This window comes from Bos indicus, chromosome 13, assembly GCF_029378745.1.
Source record: "Bos indicus isolate NIAB-ARS_2022 breed Sahiwal x Tharparkar chromosome 13, NIAB-ARS_B.indTharparkar_mat_pri_1.0, whole genome shotgun sequence".
Classification (NCBI taxonomy): Eukaryota; Metazoa; Chordata; class Mammalia; order Artiodactyla; family Bovidae; genus Bos; species Bos indicus.
In genome coordinates, this window is record NC_091772.1 from 28,771,018 (window position 1) to 28,794,233 (window position 23,216).

Consider the following 23,216-nt stretch of genomic DNA (forward strand, 5'->3'; position numbering starts at 1 on the left):
CAAACAAGACAGTGGAGATGGAAGCATTGGTAAAAGAGCATAGGGGTACAGGTGGTTAAGGAGAGAAGGGTGATATATTAATGACTTGGTGGTATTTAGAGAAAACAACTCCTTGGTTAATTTTGTACCCCCTCAAACTAAACTCACATCAACTCTTTGATATACCACAGACCGTCCCACGCAAGACCCTATGGCCACCGGCCACCAGCCCCACTGTGGCAGGCAGTGGTGGCTGGATAGAGGATATCAGCCATTAGAGAAACCCTCTCATCCTGCCATTCCATCTCTTTCTACTTCAGATAAAGTAAGGATGCTAGCTGTGGGTCTCCCATCACTGGAAACCCAGAAGGACCCTCTCAGTTCTTGACAACTCTCCTCCTTAGGGCGTAATTTCCTGGCCCTATGGCCAGAGTGACTGTGAATCCCTGAGATCCCGTTTCCCAGCCCTGGAAAAGTTGATTCCTTCTGGGAATCCTGCCAGCATCATGTTGCCTCAATTTGAAGACAAATTATAAATTAATAAAGAGAAAAAGCCCCAGACTCTCACATCTGCCAAAACACACCATTCCCCGAAAGGTTCCTGAAAGGGCTTCAGTGATGCAGAGTACAGAAAGAGCCAACCTTCCGAAAGCCTTTTCCAGATTTGAGAGGCAGGATGGCTTGTCCTCCAAATGCACTCCAGCTGCCTTTTCCCAGGGCAGAGCCAGCGCTGTTCTTGGAAGGTAACCACCTGCATGTTTCACACAGTCTGGAGTTTCCTAAACCCCCACCAAGCAGACAGACCCTATCATTGACAGAAAACCCCCAGGAAAGACTGAGAAAGACTGTGGCCAGTGTGGCACAGCAACACTGCTTAGGTTGTTACAAACGCCGAGGGTTTTCAAAGACTGTGTTTCTGAGTTTCTGTATCACGGTACAGAAGTTGTCCCTGTCAAGTGCTTTTTCTTTAAAAGAGAGGATCATTCAAACAGCCTTCCCTATAAAATCAACTCCTGAGGAAGTCTTAGTAACCTGATACCTATGAAAGAGGAAAGAGGCAGGGATCCAGGCACTGGAGAGGGGGCTTCATGCTGCCCTGCCCTCTGCATCCTTCATCAGCAAACTACACACTTTTCAGGCAACCCTCCCCTTTTTTCTAGAGGGATTGCTTCCCTTAACAAACGAATTTGATTTTCCTCGGCAATGCCTTTTGAAGCTGCTTTGGTCTCTTCTGGCAAACGCTTTTTATTTCTTCATCTCATTCATTCCTACTTGTGCAAGTTATTTGGTTTAAAAAGCCGCTACTCTGCTTTGTAATCCATATAGACCAATCTGCACAGCTCAGGCATTTAGTGACTTTATGGTTTTCTCCCCCTAGAGGCACAGGAGGAAGAAATTAACAACAGCACAGGAAGGACTGGATGATTGTGGAAGAGACTCAGACCCAGTGATGGGGACACGAAGACCCTGGGGGTGGCAGAGGGAGGGTCTGCTTTTACTTACAAATACATCCATGAGCAGGTGTTCCAGTGTCACCTCAAAGTCCTCCAGTTTGGCAGCTAAAGTCATAACGGACGATCCGCTGGGTGATCTGGTCCCCCCTGACGGCCCAAACCTGTACACTCCTCTGCTCGGAAAATTTGGTGACAAATTTAATGACAAGGCAGAATCGCCACTAATGGGAAGTAGAAACTCTCAAAAGAGAACAGAGCATTGCAGACTGTCCAGGTAGAGCTTTGTAGCCAGAAATCATAAAGGATTGGGGGAAAAAAAGGAAGCTGTATTAAGGGTTCTGTGGAACCAGTCTGGATATAAAATGATGTCACGCAGTGAAGAATCCTGGCTCTTGATAACTTCAGGGTCTGAGGTGCCGTAGGAAAGGCAGGGAAATCCCGACAGTGGGTGAGAGAGAGAGCGAGAAAGCAAGATGGGGTGAGTAGGGAGAGTGGGGAAGAAATGGACTAAACCGTCTGGCTCTGATATTTATAGGGCCACATGTTTTTGACTCCAGCCCATTTCTCAGTTCACTTGTGACCTTTCATAAACGGCCAAACACACTGGAGCGTATTGTAGAGCGGGGGCAGTGGGTCCTGCCGAAGTTGGCTGTGACCGATGCCGGGGCAATTCACACAGACACACCATCAATGGTTCTTTGTAAAACCCCCATCAGACCTTGTTCTGTACATGATGACAGAAAAGCACATAGTCTTGTGAAAAACAAGGAAACGACATTTTCCCTCAGAATATTATTAGATCCTTAGACTCACCCCCGTCCTGCGTCCTCCCCACCCCCTCCTCTGTAAGAGTAGATAAACATCAAGGAAAAAAATTGAATCTCTTTGCGTCAACTCCTCAAGCTTCTGCCAGTGAAAGACTATCCACTCAATCTTGCAAAGGCCATTTCTTCTTTTCTGCCTCCAGAGTTTGCTTCTTCTTGTTTTTACCTAAAAGGTTTTAACTGTAGTAAAATAGCATAGCATGAAATTAACCAGCAAGCCTTCCTCAGCGATCAATGCAAAGAAATAGAGGGAAACAATAGAATAGGAAAGACTAGAGATCTCTTCAAGAAAATTAGATACCAAGGGAACATTTCACCCAAAGTTGGCTCAATAAAGGACAGAAATGGTAGGGACCTAACAGAAGCAGAAGATATTAAGAACAGGTGGCAAGAATACACAGAAGAACTATACAAAAAATATCTTCACAACCCGGATAATCATGATGGTGTGCTCACTCACCTAGAGCCAGACATCCTGGAATGTGAAATCAAGTGGGTCTTAGGAAGCATCACTACGAACAAAGCTAGTGGAGGTGATGGAATTCCAGTGGAGCTATTTCAAATCCTAAAAGATGATGCTGTGAAAGTGCTGCACTCAATATGCCAGCAAATATGGAAAACTCAGCAGTGGCCACAGGACTGGAAAAGGTCAGTTTTCATTCCAATCCCAAAGAAAGGCAATGCCAAAGAATGCTCAAACTACTGCACAATTGCACTCATCTCACACGCTAGTAAAGTAATGCTCAAAATTCTCCAAGCCAGGCTTCAGCAATATGTGAACCATGAACTTCCAGATGTTCAAGCTGGTTTTAGAAAAGGCAGAGGAACCAGATATCAAATTACCAACATCCGCTGGATCATGAAAAAAGGAAGAGAGTTCCAGAAAAACATCTATTTCTGCTTTATTGACTATGCCAAAGCCTTTGACTGTGTGGATCACAATAAACTGTGGAAATTCTGAAAGAGATGGGAATACCAGACCACCTGACCTGCCTCTTGAGAAACTTGTATGCAGGTCAGGAAGCAACAGTTAGAACTGGACATGGAACAACAGACTGTTTCCAAATAGGAAAAGGAGTACGTCAAGGCTGTATATTGTCACCCTGCTTATTTAACTTATATGCAGAGTACATCATGAGAAACGCTGGGCTGGGAGAAGCACAAGCTAGAATCAAGATTGCCGGGAGAAATATCAATAACCTCAGATATGCAGATGACACCACCCTTATGGCAGAAAGTGAAGAGGAACTCAAAAGCCTCTTGATGAAAGTGAAAGAGGAGAGTGAAAAAGCTGGCTTAAAGCTCAGCATTCAGAAAACGAAGATCATGGCATCCAGTCCCATCACTTCATGGGCAAATAGATGGGGAAACAGTGTCTGACTTTATTTTTATGGGCTCCAAAATCACTGGAGATGGTGATTGCAGCCATGAAATTAAGACACTTAATACTTGGAAGGAAAGTTATGACCAACATAGACAGCATATTAAAAAGCAGAGATATTACTTTGTCAAGAAAGTTCCGTCTAGTCAAGTCTATGGTTTTTCCAGTGGTCGTGTATGGATGTGAGAGTTGGACTATAAAGAAAGCAGCTGAAGAATTGACACTTTTGAACTGTGGTGTTGGAGACTTGAGAGTTCCCTTGGCCTGCAAGGAGATCCAACCAGTCCATCCTAAAGGAGATCAGCCCTGGATGTTCATTGGAAGGACTGATGTTGAAGCTGAAACTCCAATATTTTGGCCACCTGATGTGAAGAGCTGACTCATTGGAAAAGACCCTGATGCTGGGAAAGATTGAAGGCAGGAGGAGAAGGGGACAACAGAGGTTGAGATAGTTAGATGGCATCACCGACTCAATGGACATGAATCTGGGTAAACTCCTGGAGTTGGTGATGGACAGGGAGTCCTAGCATGCTGCAGTCCATGGGGTCGCAAAGAGTCGGACACAACTGAGCGACTGAATTGAACTGACTATATTGAAGTGGCTAGTTCAGCAGTTTTAAGGACATTCACATGGTTGTGCAACCCACCTCCAGAACTTTTTCATCTTGTAGGACTCAATCTCTATACCTATTAAACTGTAACTCCCCACCACCCCAGTTCCTGGCAGCCCCCATTCTGCTTTCTGTCTCTATGGATTTGATGGCTTGGTACATCATGTAAATGGAATCATACAGTATTTGTCCTTTCGGTAACATCATGTTTTCAAGGTTCATCTAGGTTTTATCTTGTGTCAGAATTCCTTTCCCTTTCAGGGCTAAAATCTTGTATCTTAAGAAAGACCACTGCTTTGGACAATTTTTCAGGCCTGAGTAAATCTCTCAGGAACACTTGGTTGTCAAGCCTACAGTGGTACAGATGCCACCCATCCTGTTACTGTCCTATAACAAAAACAGCCTTGGTCTACTGAGTTCTGTTCTGTTCCTTAAATAATTGCTGAACAATCCATGCAAATTCCAGCTTCTGACTCCAAACAAGTATGACCACTTAACAGTTAATATTGATGCCAAAGGAGAAGGTGGCCTACATGCATTGGAGAAGGGAACAAAAATATGAAACTCTCTGGTTTATAATAAAACTCGTCCCCTTCTCATGAGCTCTTTAAAGTGGGAACAGCTGAAACTCTCCAATTTAGTACCTTCCCATGAATTTTCATTTTCCCAAAGGAGGTATAGACCCACTTTACTCGGCATATAACATCTAAGCAAAGCAAGCATAAAACAAAGCACCAAGAAAAGAACTGATACAAAGCATCATGTTATTTATAAAGCAGATTGCGAGTCTGTCAGAGTAGTTGAGCTTGACAGTCAGTCATAAATTGTACATAAATGTTCTCTGAATTATAGTTTTGATTCTGTTTTCAGGCCTCTAATAGGGGAATTAGAGTGGGTTTCATGACAAGCATCTCTTGTTAGACAAAGGCACCATGGAGGGGGCGACGGTATTGTGATGAATGGCTCTAATAGCCAAGACTGTACAGAAAATATATTTCCCTGATGGGTGAACTCATATTCACAGACCTCCCTATGAGCTAATGTGTTTCCCATGTCTGCAATGCAGGCAAGTACCAGAGCAAACGATGTCAGCCACCAAGACTCAGCACCAGCAGAAGTCCTGCCATGTAGCTGCATTTTTTAAACAGTTAGAGTTAAAACTCTACCTGCCCTGAAGGAACCCAAAATGCCAGGTACCTGCTCTCACCACATCTAAGAGTGACCTGTTGGCCTTATAACCTGGAGACTGTAGGAGAGGTGAGGTGTATGCACAAATGTAATACTGTTCTGGTCTCCTGAGACGCTCCAGAGAGCTTTCAAAATCAGGTTTTCTTGAGCCCCTTGCCTTTAGAATTCAATTTGGACAAAGTATTTAAAAAATCTGGGATTTCATAAAAGATATACTTGTGTATTTCTTTAATCCTCTTCCTGGGATAGACAGGGATCAGCCTATGGAGAACAGTTAATATTTCTCATTTAAGGCAGTCTATCTCCCAGTCTCAGCAATGACTTTACATGATTTTAAAGGCAACCCAAGACATGGCTTCTCTTAAAATATACACAGCAAACTTCAGGGACAAGAAACTGTGCATAATTTGGAGTGTGAGTAATTTATATTCTTGAGCTAGAGCTCTAAGAACGATGTATCAAAAACATCCTGCTTTTAGGAGTAAAGCTGCCTTGCTGCTGCTGCTGCTGCTAAGTCGCTTTAGTCGTGTCTGACTCTGTGCGACCCCATAAATGGCAGCCCACCAGGCTCCCCCGTCCCTGGGATTCTCCAGGCAAGAACACTGGAGTGGGTTGCCATTTCCTTCTCCAAGGCGTGAAAGTGAAAAGTGAAAGTGAAGTTGCTCAGTCATGTCTGACCCTCAGTGACCCCATGGACTGCAGCCTTCCAGGCTCCTCTGTCCATGGGATTTTCCAGGCAAGAGTACTGGAGTGGGGTGCCATTGCCTTCTCCAAAGCTGCCTTAACAGTTTCCAAAGGGGAAAAATGGACTGGAAGAGAGTTAGTATGAAGGGAGAATGAGGAGACTGGTAGTGAATTGTGGATGTCACGGATATGAGGTAGTAACTCTAATTGATACACATTTTTGGTAACTATGTTTGTTTGTTCAGTTGCTCAGCTGTGTCTGACTCTTTGTAAACCCATGGAAAGCAGCACGCCAGGCTTCCCTGTCCTTCACTATCTCCTAGAGTTTGCTCAAATGCATGTCCATTGAGTCAGTGATGCCATCCAACCATCTCGTCCTCTGTCATCCCCTTCTCCTCCTGCCTTCAACTTTCCCGGCATCAGGATCTTTTCCAGTGAGTCAGCTCTTCGAATCAGGTGGCCAAAGTATTGGAGCTTCAGCTTCAGAATCAGTCCTTTTAATGAATATTCAGGAATTGACTGGTTGGATCTCCTTGCAGTACAAGGGACTCTCAAGAGTATTCTCCAACACTACAGTTCAAAAGCATTAATTCTTCGCTTTCAGTCTTCTTTATGGTCCAACTATCACATCCATACATGACTACTGGAAAGGCCATATCTATGGAGAAGTTTCATTGATGCTTATATTAAGTATGGATGCTTATTTGTTCACTTATTCACACAAGCTTTTAACAAGTATTTATTCAGCAACTGGGCCAGATATTGGGATGAGTCCTTGTACTGCTAAGAAGATCAAGACACAGCTCTTTCAAACACATGAAACGATGACATCACTAATTATTAGAGAAATGCAAACCAAAACGACAATGGTGTACCACTCACACTGGTCAGAATGGACACATCAAAAAGTCTATAAACAATAAATGCTAGGGAGGGTGTGGATAAAAGGGTGTGAGGGTGTGAACTCTCCTACGCTGTTGGTAGGAATGTAAGTTGGTGCAGCCGCTGTGGAAAACAGTATGGAGGTTCCTTAAAGAGAGAAAAATAGAGCTACCATATGACCCAGCAATCCCACCCCTGGGCATATACCTGGTGAAAACTGTAATTCAAAGCTACATGCACCCAAGGGTTCATTGCAGCACTATTTACAGTAGCTATGACAAGGAAGCTGCCTAAAAGTCCATCAACAGAGGAATGGATAGAGAAGATGTGATACATACATACAATGGACTATTACTCAGCCATAAAAACAAGTGAAACTGTGTCATTTGCAGAGATGTGGGTGGACCTAGAGACTGTCATACAGAGTGAAGTAAGTCAGAAAGAGAAAAACCAATATCTTATATTAACGTATGTGTGAAATCTAGAAAAATAGTATGGATGAACTTATTTTCAATGCAGAAATAGAGACACAGACATAGAGAACAAACACAGGGATATCAAGGGGGGATGGGAGGTGTGGGGTGAGTTGGGGGGAGTTAGTATTGACTACTACTATGTATACACTACTATGTCTAAAATAACTAATGAGAACCTACTGTATAGCACAGGGACCTCTACTCAGAGCTCTGTGGTGACCTGAATGGGAAGGTAATCCAAAAGAGAGGGGATATATGTATACATATAACTGATTCAGTTGGTTGTTCAGTAGAAACCAACACAGCGTTGCAAAGCAACTATACTTTAATAATAATTTTTTTTAAAAAGACATGGCTTTTTCTTTGAGACTTACGGTCTACAGAAGACATGGCAAGATGTGCTTATACAGTTTTATAGTATCCTTTTTTGAGAATATGAAAAAAGGATGTACTTCCTTATTGAGGAGCACTGACTCTGGGACTTGGGAGATGAGAGGGTTCACTGATAGAAAAGAAAGAACATGACTTCCACCCCATGGGAAATGAACAAGAATGAGTGAGGTGTAGAGCACATGTCCTGAGATGGGGTTTGCAGAGGTAAGTGGCAGGGGCGTGGCTGGGGGCAGTGATGGATCCTGGGGGTCTGAGCCCAGAGACCATTGGGTTTGAGAAGGTAGCAGCCAATGTCTCAATATTGGCAGCTCAGGATCCTGACACCATCCCACAGACATCACTGTGATGGTATACATTTCATTAAGGAAACAAATACACTTCAGTCATTGACCAAAGCCTCATGGCCACCTGAGAAGGATCTGACACTCACCACTGTGTTGAAGCTCGTCAATTGAGAACAATTAATCAGCAACACATCTAATATAGTAGGCAAATGCTAGAATCTGCTCTGCACATTTAAATCATAACATTGGTGGGTATTTTTTAAAATTTCGAGTTTCTTTCTCTTTGAATCTCACTGACCATTTCCTTCTACCAAAGTCCATGAAAAACCTCCTTCAGCAGTCTCAGTATTTTGGTGACAGGACTTAGATGAAAGAAAAGTCCTTGGAAGACGGATTGGCAGGATTCCTTGAACAGACATGAAACCAGTCTCCCTTCAGTCCTCTCCAGGGAAGCTATGGCAAACCAGTCTTTGAGACAGAACCACGTTATTCTGCAGCTTTGAAACAAATCATCCACTTCTAGAGCTTGAGCATTGTGCAGAGGTGAGGTTCTCTGGTGGTTCAAGTTATATCGGACAGTTTCTATTATGTACGATGGTGTGCAAGCAAGGGGCTTTCCAGTTGGCACTGTGGTAAAGCATCCGCCTGCCAATGCAGGAGACTCGTGTTCAGTCCCTGGGTCGGGAGGATCACCTGGAGAAGGGAATCTCTACCTGCTCCAGTGTTCTTCCCAGGGAAATCCTGTGGACAGAGGAATCTGGCAGGTTACAGTCGACTGGGTTGCAAAGAGTCGGACATGACTGAACGACTAACACTTTCACTTTTTCACATCGATGTACTTGTCTGCCAAGTTTCTGCCTTACCTTAAAACTAGAAAGAGAGGGATTTTAAGAATATGCATGCTTAAGTAAAACAGGCTCTTTTGATGGCCCTACAGACAGCTGCCTGTCTGGGTCTAGTAACAAAGGCTCGCCTGACTGCTCCAGCTGTCGCTCAGAGAACAGACATGTTAATTTAAAGGTTTGCCTGTACAGGGCCTGTGGCAGGCTGGCACTGCCATGGCTCAGGGCAGGGGCCTCTATCAGCAGCCCATGCCCCCAGTGTCTGCCTCACTTCGTTTGTCAGATAGCTTACACAAGCAACCTTGTCTTCCCCACTCACCAAGCGTTTTCAATTTTGGCAGCCTCTCTGGCAAATACAAAGGCTCTGTTTCTCCGCATCTGTCCTCTCTACCCAACTCTGGCCCTGCCTCCCATACCCGTATCCTCTAGTCGTTCACAAGGATGAAGTTCAAGACTTTCCAAACCAAGAGGCAGTGAAACTCGTGTCAGGCACATGCATTGGTGCTCTGGGCTGATGATGGAGAGAACACATAAATATTTGTCTGATTTCTTTCAGTCCTGCCACCTGTCACTTGCTCTACCATTTGGAGTAAAAGAAGCTTGTAGAGATTCCAAGCTCACCCCCTGCAGCACACCTTGGGATGTGCCGAGGATAATCATTCCAACTCCACCACCCATACCTTTCAGGGCACCTTGCTTTCTGGAGTTCAAATGCAGGTTGTGGGAGCAAAGATCCTCATCCTTCCAAATCTTTTACAGACATTTTGATGACTCTTTCTCATCTCTTCAAGTGGCATAGGATTTAAAGATTTCCATGTTTTCCAGGGATATTTTAAAAATGAACCCAGTACATTTAAATAGAGTGCTTTGAGCTAGTCTAAAATAAGAAGTTGTGGGCATGCAAACTATGGGATGGTTACTGCTCGCTATGAACTGAATGTTTGTGTCCTCATTATGTCCACAAGTGGAAGACCTGACTCCAGTGTGATGGGCTCTGGGAGGTGATTAGGTCATGAGGGAGGAGACCTCGTGAATAGGATTAGTGCCCTTACAAAAGAAATCCCAGAGAGCTCCCTTGTCTCTTCCTTCTGCCACATGAGGTTATAGCTAGAAGATGGTCATCTGTGAACAAGGAAGCAGGTTCTCACCAGCCCCTGAATCTGCTGGCACCTTGATCTTGGAATTTCCAGCTTCCAAAACTGTGAGAAATAAATTTCTCTTGCTTAAAAGACACCAGGTCTATAGTATTTTATTATAGCAGCCCACATGGCTATTTTGACTGTGGCAGGCTGGCCTCCTGTTAGTGTATCTCTCTTAAGAGTTCACAGTGAAGCACTTCACACAGTCAGAATGGCCATCATCAAAAAGTATACAAATGATAAATGCTGGAGAGGGTGAGGAGAAAAGGGAACGTTCCTACACTGTTGGTGGGAATTTAAATTAGTATGACCACTATGGGGAACAGTATGGAGGTTCCTTAGAAAGCTAAAAATATAATAGAACTACAATATGATCGTACACTTCCACTCCTGGGCATATATTTGGAGAAAAGCCCTAATTTAAAAAGAAACATATATCCTAATATTCATCTCAGCACTATTTACAATAGCCAAGACATGGAAGCAACCTAAATGTCTATTTACAGATGAATGGATAAAGAAGTGGTATAGTTACGCTAAATGAATATTACTCAGCCATAGAAAAGAATGAAATGATGCCATTTGCAGCACCATGGATGGATCTAGAGATATCACACTAAGTAAGTCAGATAGAGGAAGACAAATATCATATGATATCACTTATAGGTAGAATCTAAAAAGAATACAAATGAACTTATCTACAAAACAGAAATAGACCCACAGACATAGAAAACAAACTTATGGTTACCAAAGGGGAAGGCAGGGGGAAGGATAATTAGGAGTCTGGGGTTAATATATATATATATATATATAATTATATTAACCTGTGCTATACAGCAGGTTCTTGTTAAATAATATAGCACAGGGAACTATACTTAGTATTTTATAATAATCTATAAGGGAAAAGAATTTGAAAAAGAATAGGTATATCTCTATGTATATATAGAATCACATTGCTGTACACCTTAAACTAACACAACATTGTAAATCAACTATATATTAAGGAGAAAAAAAAAAAAAAAAGAGTTCCAAGATGGTCAGCATCCAGGAACTGGTTCTTGGCATTCTCCATCCTTCAGCCAGGAGAGCCCTGCATTTTCCACGCCTGATCCCCAGAACTTGGAGGAGCACTCTGAGTGCAGCTGGATGAAAAATGGCAGTTGTGACTGGCTCTTGGCTTTGAACCCTCATGAGACTGATATAATCTCATCACTGAGAAAAATGAAGTTTCCACAAGACAACAAGATAAATATTTTCATAAGAAGTATTGGGTATGGGGAAGATGATCAGATCCTGGGCTTTGGGTGGATCTCCACCCATAACTCACAGCCCTAATCAATAGAAAACCCGAGTTTCTCACGCAGTTGACAAATCCCTGTTCAAGTTTAGCTGGAGTATTAACCCCAAAGAGAGAAGAATACAAAATGACCTGGATTTATCTCACGATGGCAGCCCTGCTCCAGAGACCAGGCCCTGACATTTTCACTCAGGCCAGACCTAAAAGGAGAAAGGTTCATTCCACTAGAGGTGCGATGACATTTCTGCAACAACTTCAATTCTGGGGGTGATTTCATAATAGGGAGACTCGCCTGTCAATGCAGGTGCCAGAAGGAATTCTCCACTGATTTTCCTCTGGCTTAAACAGAGCCTGAAGCATTCAGGTGTCTTTGGCTACACTTCTCCTCTGAGACATCTACACCACACTGTGCCCTGATTAGGGTGAGATGAAATCTTTTCCTAAATGTGGTCAGAGGAGTTCCCACTGGTCACACGAAGATCACAGGGCACAAAAGAGGGGGAATTTTGTTAGCACATGCTCTTTCAAGTATGTTATTTAATATACTACATGAGTAGGAATTTTTCACATGCTACGTGTCTTGTCTCAAGCTTTTACGGTAGCCCCATGGTTAATATCACTTTTCTCCCTCTTTTTTAGGACCTTTGGCTAAAGATGGAGATTAAATGATCTGAGTGCTTTACCTCATGGATGGCTTCACAAACAGCCAGGATTTGCCCTAACTAGCTTTCCATGAGGCTGCCAGGGAGGTCAGTGCTCCCTCTCACCTTGCTTGGAGCTGTTCAAGTACAGCTGAGGCAGCAGTGACCCTGGGGTCTCCCATTTGTGATCTGAGGTTCACAGCCTCTTTGGGCTCAGTTTCTGCATGTGTCCAAATCCAGGCTGAGCCTACACAAGGGATTCTAGACTATGGGTGTCACAGAACACAACAATTTGTACATCAAATTAAATATTTGGAGGACCAAGCTAGGGCTGCCAGTATCTTATACGATAAGTTGGGGCATTAACAAGAACAAATAACAAAATTAGCCTGTTCCCATCTGCCATCACTGAGACTGTATTAAAGGAAAGACATTTTTAACACATACTAAAAATAGGAGAGAGAGAATCTCAGAATTTTAAGTGGATGGCATTTAGTTGGATGGAGAACTCCCTCTGTTGTCTGTATTTTTTTCTGTGATACAGACTGGTGAGGAGTTTATTACAGGCAGGGATTGGTGCTTCCTGAAACCAGAGGAACGTCAACTACGATCAGCTCTTAACATCTGTGATTCTATCTCTGATTTTCAGTGCATCGTCACACTGCTACTAAAACACAGACCAAAGATATGCAGAAACAGCCCATAGGTGAATCACTGCAAGCAGATCCTCTGTCTTCCTCTCCATGTGTTTATTCTCTCCCACAGTTTCAATGCCAACCCAGGGAAGACAGCATTGGCCAGGCAGAAAAGGGAAGCAGAAATAAACACTTGCATTCAATTTTAAGGGCGCAGAGAAAGGACAAAGCCAGGCCAAGGGAGAGTGTGGCGATCTTATTTCACTTCTTAGTTGACTCAAGTCCTTGCAAAGGTGTTCTGGAAACATCAGTGCCCTCTGGGAACTACTGCTCCTCACCAGGATGAAATCTCTTGCCTATGTGTGTGCTTGAGAATGAACAGCTGATTTCTAGGCACAAGACTGAGCTCCAGTTTTTTGAACCTCTTTTTGTTAATGATTTTTATATTGGTAATGTATGCAGGTGGCACAAAATTTAAAACAAAGGAGAACAGGTTTAAAAGTTTGTCTCTTTTATATCTACAGCCATTCAGTTGGAGATGTTTCTGGAGATGTTCTGATCATATTCAGGCGTAAAATATCACAACTTTTGTATGTTATATGTATATAGAAGATTTATCACAAATATTCACAATTGCAAATAGTACTTCACTATCTGGAATATTTTATTAATCTGCACCCTATTGATGGGGATTTCAATATATTGGTAAGACAAGATGAAAATACATTTTGTGTGTGTAGACTTCTAGAGGTGGAACTGCTGACTTGAAGGTCATGCACATTAAATTTTTTTTTTTACCCACCATAGAGTTTGTGCCAATTTACATTCCCCCCAAAATAGAGAGTGCCTGATTCCTGACACTGTCAGCCACATGGTATGACAAAAACTTTTGAATCCTGGCAATATGACAAGTGAAAAATGGCATCTCACTTTTATTTAAATTTATAATCTCCTTTAATAATTGAAAAAAATGGTTCATAAAAATTCGCTAATATGAATTCCCCCTTTAAAACCAAGTATTCATCGATCCAGATGGGTTCAGCTGTGTCTCATGAACATTCTGATAATGGGTATAAACTAATGATTAGCAGCAAGATGTTAGACTCATGTACTTGCTGATATCCATACTTAAAGGCAATATAAGAGAATCTTTTTTTTTTTTTTTTTATACTTTACAATATTGTATTGGTTTTGCCATACATCAACATGCATCCGCCACGGGTGTACACGTGTTCCCCATCCTGAACCCCCCTCCCACTTGACTCCCCATACCATCCCTCTGGGTCATCTCAGTGCACCAGCCCCAAGCTTCCTGTATCCTGCATCGAACTTGGACTGGCAATTCATTTCTTATATGATATTATACATGTTTTAATGCCATTCTCCCAAATCATCCCCTTTCTCCCTCTCCCACAGATTCCAAAAGACTGTTCTATACATCTGTGTCTCTTTTGCTGTCTTGCATACAGGGTTTTATTAATGGCTCCCTTATGCACCTCTGTATCATCTATCCCCCAAAACGCACCTGTTAGGATGAATGGAAATTAAAACCACGTTATGCCAGAACAAAGGGTAATTCATTCCTTCATAAAATGTCCCCTTGACCTTGAGAAGAGATCTCAAAGCAATGAAAAGGCTGAATCTTGAAAGACGTTGGACCGTGACACTTGATCAGAGGTGGACTGCATAAAATGGATAACATTTGTCAGCTACTCCATTTCATATCTACAAAACTCAGAAGCTAATCTCATAAAGGATCAGCAGCATAGGCAATAAAGATCTTCAGAATTTCTACTATGTGCCAAGATATACGAGATTGTCACCTCCACCAGGTACAGCTACTGATTCCCTGGTGACTGTGGATCAAAGACTTGTGACCACTGACTTGCATCCATAAAGCTGGTCCTCCTGCCTCACTGAATTTATGATGCACCTCTATTTTCTATGGTTGCTCATCTCTGTTCAGATTTCCACTTACTCTCAAGGTCGCTAGCTGTGTTTGGACAAAATGATAATAATATTGATCTTCAAGACACCATGTCTTGAGCATTTTTGAAAGGGGCAATGTCTCAGTCATTTCACGGACACATAAAAAATCATTACAGAATGACAGCCAACAAACTAAATAATTGAATTAATTAATTTAAAGTAATTAAACGTTAAATATTTACTGAGTTTGTTGTTTTCTATTGGATTTGCATCGAGGTTATAGTGATTTTGTCATGTGCTATAAGCACCAAGCTATTAATCCTGTGGGTGGAAATGCTTAGACTCACAAATTGTTAGAAGACTATTTTATACAACATAACCCATACTTAGACTGTGTACTTGTATTGTTATTTAATGATATTCCTTTTTACTCACATTCATAATGGGGTAGATATATGTACTATGGGTGAGTCAGGTCTTTCACAGCTACAAATTTGAATTTCTAGTTTCTAAGTTAGATCTTATGCTTGTTTACTTGCTTATCTATCCATATTTCTTTTATTCCTTCCATCCATCCATTCACCCATCTATCCATCTTTTATCTATTTTCTATCCATCCATTTATTATCTATTATCAATTGATCTTTCCATTTTCTTTCTCCCATCGATCCATCCTTTGTCTATCTATCCATCCATCTATTCTCTTTCTATATCTTTGAATGTACCTATGTTTCTATATATCACCCCCATTTAATCTTTGCCCTGTGCCAGGCATTGTACTGGGCTTCCCTGGTGGCTCAGATGGTAAAGAATCCACCTGCAATGCAGGAGACCCGGGTTCAGTCCCTAGGTTGGGAAGATCCCCTGGAGAAGGAAATGGTTACCCAATCAAGTATTCTTGCCTAGAGAATTCCATGGACAGAAGAGCCTGGCAGACTACAGTCCATAGAATCACAAAGAGTCAGACACCACTGACGTGACTAACACACACAGGCATTGTTCTAAGTGCATACAAATATGAACTTATCCTCACTATAATCCCATGAGATGGTTATCATTTCTCCATTTTCGTCTTACAGATGGGGAAACTTAGGAACAGAGAGTCACTTACTAACAGTCACACAGCCAGTCTAATGGTGGAGTCAGAATCTGAGCCCAAGCCTTCTGGCTCCAGAGTCAGTGATGTAACCACTACACTGGGCTATGTGTGTCCAACATCCTAGTTTTGTGAACCATCGCTTGTTCCCTGTCACGGAGGGAAAATCATTCTTCTGTTGGATGAAACAGAGAGTTCTTATGAAGAAGCAAAGCTGGTTAAAAAGTGTTTGGTGGTGATGGGGCTCACTGGAAAATGTCTGTTATTCATTTACAAGATAATCTTAATAGCATCTCCCTTGTGTAATGGAGAGATTCAATAACGGTACTAAAGAAATTCAGTTGAAATTAGTGTTGGAGCAAAAAGCACAGAGTGATGCAATTCTTAAAACTGGGAGGAGTATAAGGTTCATCTGAGGCTGACTGTATCTTGGAGATGAGGGAACAAGCTGGGGACCGTGGCCTCAGATGGCCTGACTGCTGGAGACCATCTTGGACCCAGGGACCCAGATCCAGATGTAACATCTCCAGGTGCAGTGGTCCCACTTCGGTCCTTTATTAACAGAACTGAGGACCCCTCAGAGGCCTCAGATCAGCTCAGGTATCTCTTTGCCCCGCTCTGAAGTGCATTCATCACGGGCACTGAGAGCTTTCTGGCCTGCAGCGGACACAGTGGAGCAGTGCTCACTCACACAGGTGCTCCCTTTCATGAGGTGATGCTGGGAAGGTGTCTGGACCAGAACAGGCCAGGGATGAAGAAAGGGATGATGAAGAGGCCAGGAGTCTTCAGCAGTCTTTCCCACAAGCCTGCAGAAATCCATTTCTCAGGGCTGTGGAGTAGTACGCGCCAGGCCTTCAGTGTGGGATAACTGTTTTATTTCCTCTTCATTAAAGGAAAGCTAGGACTCCTTTACGAGAAAGCAAAATGACTTGTTTGATCATAATGCAGCTTTGGAAATGGCAAATTGCAGGGTGTCAAAAAGTCATAAACAATGTGAAGTCCGGTCGATTCCTTTCTTTTTATTGTGGTTTTTTTTTTGTTTTCATGCTGAAATAGGGCAATTTGGACACTTCTGCTTTCCTCAGATAAAACAGAACTCTTACTGTCCTTTGAATTCTTCAGAGTTGCTTTTAAAGGAAGCTAACTTGGCTTCCTCGTGACGTTTTTCAAAAAGCCTTTCTGATGACGCTCTCAGAAAAGACTTGCTTTGCTGTGGTACTTGCGATAGTTCCACATTTCGGTTACAGATTAGCTTTTTGTCATGAAAATTCTAATTGAAATTACTTTTGTTTATAAATGAATTTGTTTTCTTCACCAAAAGGGAAGAAACCACACTATAATCTTCTTCATACCTAAGCTATTTGTTTAAACAAGATTTAAAGTCAGGGAACATTTACAAATAAGTTTCACATCTAGGAATGCACCCATCCTCCAAAGTAAGTGTCCCATAAAAGTAAGTTCCTTCCCAAGTAAGTGTCTATATAAGCACCAGAGGACATGCTCAGGGACTTTCACAGAAGCATTATTCATGACAACTTAAAATAAAAACAATCTAAATGCTCATCAGAGGTATAACAGATAAATATGTAATATGTTCCTACTGCAAAATCACTGCAGATGGTGACTGTAGCCATGAAATTAAAAGACGCTTGCTCCTTGGAAGAAAAGCTATGACCAACCTAGACAGCATATTAAAAAGCAGAGACATTACTTTACCAACAAAGGTCCGTCTAGTCAAAGCTATGGTTTTGCCAGAAGTCACATATGGATGTGAAAGTTGGACTATAAAGAAAGCTGAGTGCCAAAGAATTGATGCTTTTGAACTGTGACATTGGAAAAGACTCTTGAGAGTCCCTTGGACTGCAAGGAGATCCAACCAGTCAATCTTAAAGGAAATCAGTCCTGAATATTCATTGGAAGGACTGATGCTGAAGCTGAAACACCAATACTTTGGCCACCTGATTCGAAGAACTGAGTCATTGGAAAAGACTCTGATACTGGGAAAGATTGAAGGCAGGAGGAGAAGGGGATGACAGAGGATGAGATGGTTGGATGGCATCACCAATGAGACGGACATGAGTTTGAATAGGTTCCGGGAGTTGGTGATAGACAGGGAAGCCTGGCATGCTGCAGTCCATGGGATCGCAAAGAGTCGGATACTACTAAGCAACTGAACTGACTGATGTTCCTACTGTGTAATCATATAATGGAATAAAATACAGCAATGAAAAGTTAAAACACAACTGAGCTTTACAATCCGTGCTGTACTAAAGTGACCATAGTGATTAGAAACAGTGACACTTTTTTTCTTCATAAAACCTGAAGGTTAAAGCTTAACTAATGTCACAAGAGAGGTCATGAATTTCCTTTTCTATATTCTCATGGGGAATCTTTAAAAACAGTGTATAAAAGACACATGGCAACATGCAAAGCTCTTCTATAACCTTTTGGTAAAACTCTTTTTCTGCATTAGTTGAGTCCTTAGGGTCTAAATGACCATGTTTTAGGAAAAGGCAGACTTGAGGGTCCAGTAGGACTCAGTTTTCACTGTCATGGGCCTGGGTTTAATCCTTGGTTGAGGAACTAAGATCCCTAAGACCATAGCCAAAATATGTGTAAATAAATATATGTGCCTGATCCTAGGTAGAGGGGCCAAGTTTTTACCAGCTTATCAACTGAACCAAGATCCCAAACAGCAGAACATCATCACAACAAAACAAGACAAAAACAAACAAGAAAAAGAAAGAAGTAGGAAAGAAGAAAGAAAAGGAGAAAAAGAAGCCATTGGGTTCATTTCAGTTTTTCAAACCAGAGCATATTCAGCTGTACTCATTTCAGAGGCCAAAGGGTCAGGGAGGTTGATAAAAACTATCCAATCTTTCTTTGATACAAACTTGAATGCTTAACACAGACTCTTAGTGATGGGGAAGATAATTTAAATATTCCTGTTGGTTTCTCTCCTATCTGTTCTAAAAACCCATTGTACTAGTGCTGAATACTCTAGAAAGCAAAACTGACTGTAACAAGAAAAGTGAAACCAGAGGATGAGAAGCACTTTCTGTCCTGGGATTTTCAAGTCCAAGAAATGTGGGAGAATGTGACTCCTTGGGGTTTGAATACAAAGGAGTTGTGAGGTACTGGTGTGAAACAGAAAGAAGCCTTGGAGTCAGGCAGAACAGAGAAAATCAAGGCATTGCTGCTTCCCCATTGGGAGACCCGAGATAGACTCCTGAGGTCAAGTCTCAGCTTCTTTCCCCAGCAAGGGGGACGATAATACCTACTTTAGAGAGCAGTTCTGACCAGTCAGTGAACAATATACGAAGCACTGAGTACGCAGTCTAGCACACAGTCACTAGGCAACCGTTAGACATCATTTCTGATTTGTTAATCAGTAAAATCCCAAGATCACAGAGGAGGGAGGTGGAGTTCTTACAGGGAAGGAGGATGAGGAGGGATGTGGGAGTGTGGGGATAGTAACCAAACACCCAGAATCAGGCTGAAAAGTGAACCAGCCTCCCGAGACATTACTAGGATGGACACCGGTTATCTGGAGTCCCCACCAGCCACAGGACTGGGAATCGTCCATGGATGTTCATGCTATAGCACACAACTTCTGGGACTGGAATGGATTTGGATGGAGAAACAGGAACTTCGGAAATTCTGGTCAGGGAGCTTTGAGAATGCCTTCTTCATTTCGTTTTCCTCTTAACAGCACAATCCCCTCATTTTGCATAGCTGATTTTTTAAAGCTCCCTACTTATTACATATTCAAAGTGACTTAGCACACACGCACACCCTTATTACATAAGGGAGCATTTTATAGTAGTAAAAACAATAATGATTTTTGTGAACAGAACAGGCTTTCCCCAGTTGTTATTAAAACAAAAATATTTCTTTCCTTCTGGCCCTGGAGACTGCCACTCACTGACTGACCTCCAGTTTCTAGAGTCTGCTCAGAAATGTCAGGGAAGTTAGTCTTTATCGACAGCATCTCTCATCGGCAGAGCATGGGGAAACTCCCTTGTAGTCAAAAAGAATGCATGAGATGACCATGACAAAAAGGATTTTGGATTCAGGACCAACAGACGGCTCATAGAATGATGTAGAAAGAAGTTGAGTAGCCAGTTACGAGGGAAAACAAGTGTTGGATTTGTCCACTGTCGATTCCTCATATACAGATATGCTGGTTTAATTTGTACCTGAGACCCTTCTCCTACATTTTTCAAATAAACAAGTTTACAAAGATGGTAAACAAAGCAATTAGGACAGATGAATTACAAATGTGCAATGGTGCCTTGTGGAGCAGAAATGGTAACCCACTCCAGTATTCTTGCCCGGAGAATCTCACGGACAGAGGATCCTGGCAGGTTACAGTCCATGAGGTTGCAGGTTACAGTCCATGATGTTGCAAAGAGCCAGACAGGACTCAAAAGACTTGGCATGCAAGCACAATGGGGACTTGTGGGGTGAGGAGATAATGGTTGATATAAATAAGGAATTCATGAAGTGGACAGTTTCACATTCAGATCAGATCAGATCAGTCGTTCAGTCGTGTCCAACTCTTTGCGACCCCATGAATCGCAGCACGCCAGGCCTCCCTGTCCATCACCAACTCCCAGAGTACACTCAGACTCAGGTCCATCGAGTCAGTGATGCCATCCAGCCATCTCATCCTCTGTCGTCCCCTTCTCCTCCTGCCCCCAATCCCTCCTAGCATCAGAGTCTTTTCCAATGAGTCAACTCTTCGAATGAAGTGGCCAAAGTACTGGAGTTTCAGCTTTAGCATTATTCCTTCCAAAGAAATCCCAGGGCTGATCTCCTTCAGAATGGACTGGTTGGATCTCCTTGAGGTCCAAGGGACTCTCAAGAGTCTTCTCCAACACCACAGTTCAAAAGCATCAATTCTTCGGCGCTCAGCCTTCTTCACAGCCCAACTCTCACATCCATACATGACCACAGGAAAAACCATAGCCTTGACTAGACGAAACTTTGTTGACAAAGTAATGTCTCTGCTTTTGAATATGCTATCTAGGTTGGTCATAACTTTCCTTCCAAGGAGTAAGCATCTTTTAATTTCATGGCTGCAATCACCATCTGCAGTGATTTTGGAGCCCAGAAAAATAAAGTCTGACACTGTTTCCACTGTTTCCCCATCTATTTCCCATGAGGTGATGGGACCGGATGCCATCATCTTCGTTTTCTGAATGTTGAGCTTTAAGCCAACTTTTTCACTCTCCACTTTCACTTTCATCAAGAGGCTCTTTAGTTCTTCTTCACTTTCTGCCATAAGGGTGGTGTCATCTGCATATCTGAGGTTATTGATATTTCTCCCAGCAATCTTGATTCCAGCTTGTGTTTCTTCCAGTCCAGCGTTTCTCATGATGTACTCTGCATATAAGTTAAATAAACAGGGTGACAATATACAGCCTTGACGTACTCCTTTTCCTATTTGGAACCAGTCCGTTGTTCCATGCTCAGTTCTAACTGTTGCTTCCTGACCTGCATACAAATTTCTCAAGAGGCAGGTCAGGTGGTCTGGTATTCCCATCTCTTTCAGAATTTTCCACAGTTTATTGTGATATTAGACAGTCTTCAAAACAGGTTGAGAAGAGGAAGTTGAAGAAACATGCTGAGAAGCATTCCAGATCTTTAAGAACCAATGATAGACTGTGGCCTTTTAAAACCACAGTTCCTTCTCCCACTGTGGTTGTTGGCACATTAGGAAAAAGATCAATCAAACTGTGTCCTTCTACACCTTGCAACTAACGGTGGCCTACAGTAAATCCTTTTTTCTCTTTAATGTCCTTAGGATCTACTGGATCTTATGTTTTTAAAAAGTTGGGCCTCATTGTGTAAAGATTTTATTAAACATGAGAAAAAAATCTTGCTTTTATGAGTTGACCATGTATTTACAGTTTCTCTTCACATCATGCTTACCGCACCTCCATGCAACCCATCTTTTCATACCAAGAAGTCTTTATTGAGCCCCTATATGTGGAGGCAAAGAGTCATGATGTGGGTATAAGCTTGGTTCCATCACTTAACACACATATTGGTGTTAGATAGTTCCTTTAACTTCTTTTGGCCTCAGTTTTCCCATCTGTAAAATGGGGCTCATGGTACTAATCTCCAGAGTTGTTGTGAAGATTAAGTGGGTTCATCCGTGCAAACCAGTTGGAACACAGAGCAAAGGCATGTTAGGTAGAAATGGCTCGCTCTTACTGCACTGCTCCCTTGTGCTAGATATTGCTGTAGAGTTTTGCAAGAATCAACTCATTTAATTCCCACAAGAGCCCTGTGAAGTGGGTGCTGTTATTATCCCCTCTTTTGTGGATGATGAAACGAAGACTTTGAGAAGTTAAGTGGTGGCAGGGCATGCTCATTCACTTCCCCAAAGGAGGATCGCAGCTCCATGAGTAATTCTTCTCCTGCACAGGAAAACACCTCTTAAAATGTGTGGATCAAGGGAATTCCTTGGCGGTCCAGTGTTTAGGGAGCTTCCCCAATGGCTCAGGGATAAAGAATCTGACTGCAATGCAGGAAACACAGGTTCGATCTCTGGGTTAGGAAGATCTCCTGGAGGAGGAAAAGGCAACCCACTCCAGTATTCTTGCCTAGAGAATCCCAGGGCAAAGGAGGCTTGTGGGCTACAGTCCAAAGGGCACAAATAGTCACACGTGTCTAAGTAACTGAGTATGAGATCCAGTGTTTAGGACTGTTAAGGGTGGGGGTTTAATCCCAGGTGAGGGAACTAAGATCCCTCACTGCACAGCACAACAGAAAAAGTGCAGCTCTTGGGGGGAGGGTATGCATGAAGCATGGTCTGCAGCCTGAAAGTGCCATCAGTCACAGGGCTTGGATATCAGCAGAGCCCAGCCTGCAGATTTCCCCCAGCTAGCAGTTAGAATGCTTACTTTTTGCATCCCAATTTCCCTAGAACTTCACTTCAAATATACCTTTCCTGTGACTCTTAGCTCACTGTGTGTGTGTGTTAGTCACTCAGTCATGTCCAATTCTTTGTGACCCATGGACTGTAGCTCGCCAGGCTCTTCTGTCCATGGGATTCTCCAGGCAAGAATACTGGAGTGGGTTGCCATTCCCTTCCCCAGGAGATCTTCCCGACTCAGGGATGGAACCCAGGTCTCCTGCATTATGGGCAGACTCTTTTACCATCTGAGCCACCAGGGAAGCTCCTCTTAGCTCACTATCCTCACTCAACCCATTTATTCTATATTCCCTGAGTGTCTTAGCCTCTTTGGGCTACTGTACCAAAAATACCACAGCCTAGTGGCTTATAGAAAACAAAGAGTATTTCTCACTGTTCTGGACAGTGGGCATCAGATTGGGGTGCCAATCTGACTGGGTTCTAATGAGGACCCTCGACCAAGCTGCAGAGGCTGCCTGCTCTTTATATGCATCTGTGGCAAAGAGTAGGGAGCAAGTAAGCTCTCTCTGAATCCTAATCCCACCCTCATGACCTC

General features: G+C 42.7%; 1 protein-coding gene across 5 annotated transcripts in view; it reads right to left on the reverse strand.

The window, feature by feature from the left end:
• The window catches only part of FRMD4A (FERM domain containing 4A), a 750,010-nt gene that overhangs the window by 387,071 nt on the left and 339,723 nt on the right, over positions 1–23,216 (reverse strand). The window contains exon 1 of one of the 5 annotated variants that reach the window (XM_070802093.1): positions 1,483–1,936. The exons of the other annotated variants lie outside the window; for them this stretch is intronic. Within the exon in view, the coding sequence (XP_070658194.1) occupies positions 1,483–1,548 (66 nt within the window). The 5' untranslated portion in view covers positions 1,549–1,936. Of the gene's footprint in view, positions 1–1,482; positions 1,937–23,216 lie in introns of those variants that run through there. 5 annotated transcript variants of the gene reach the window in all.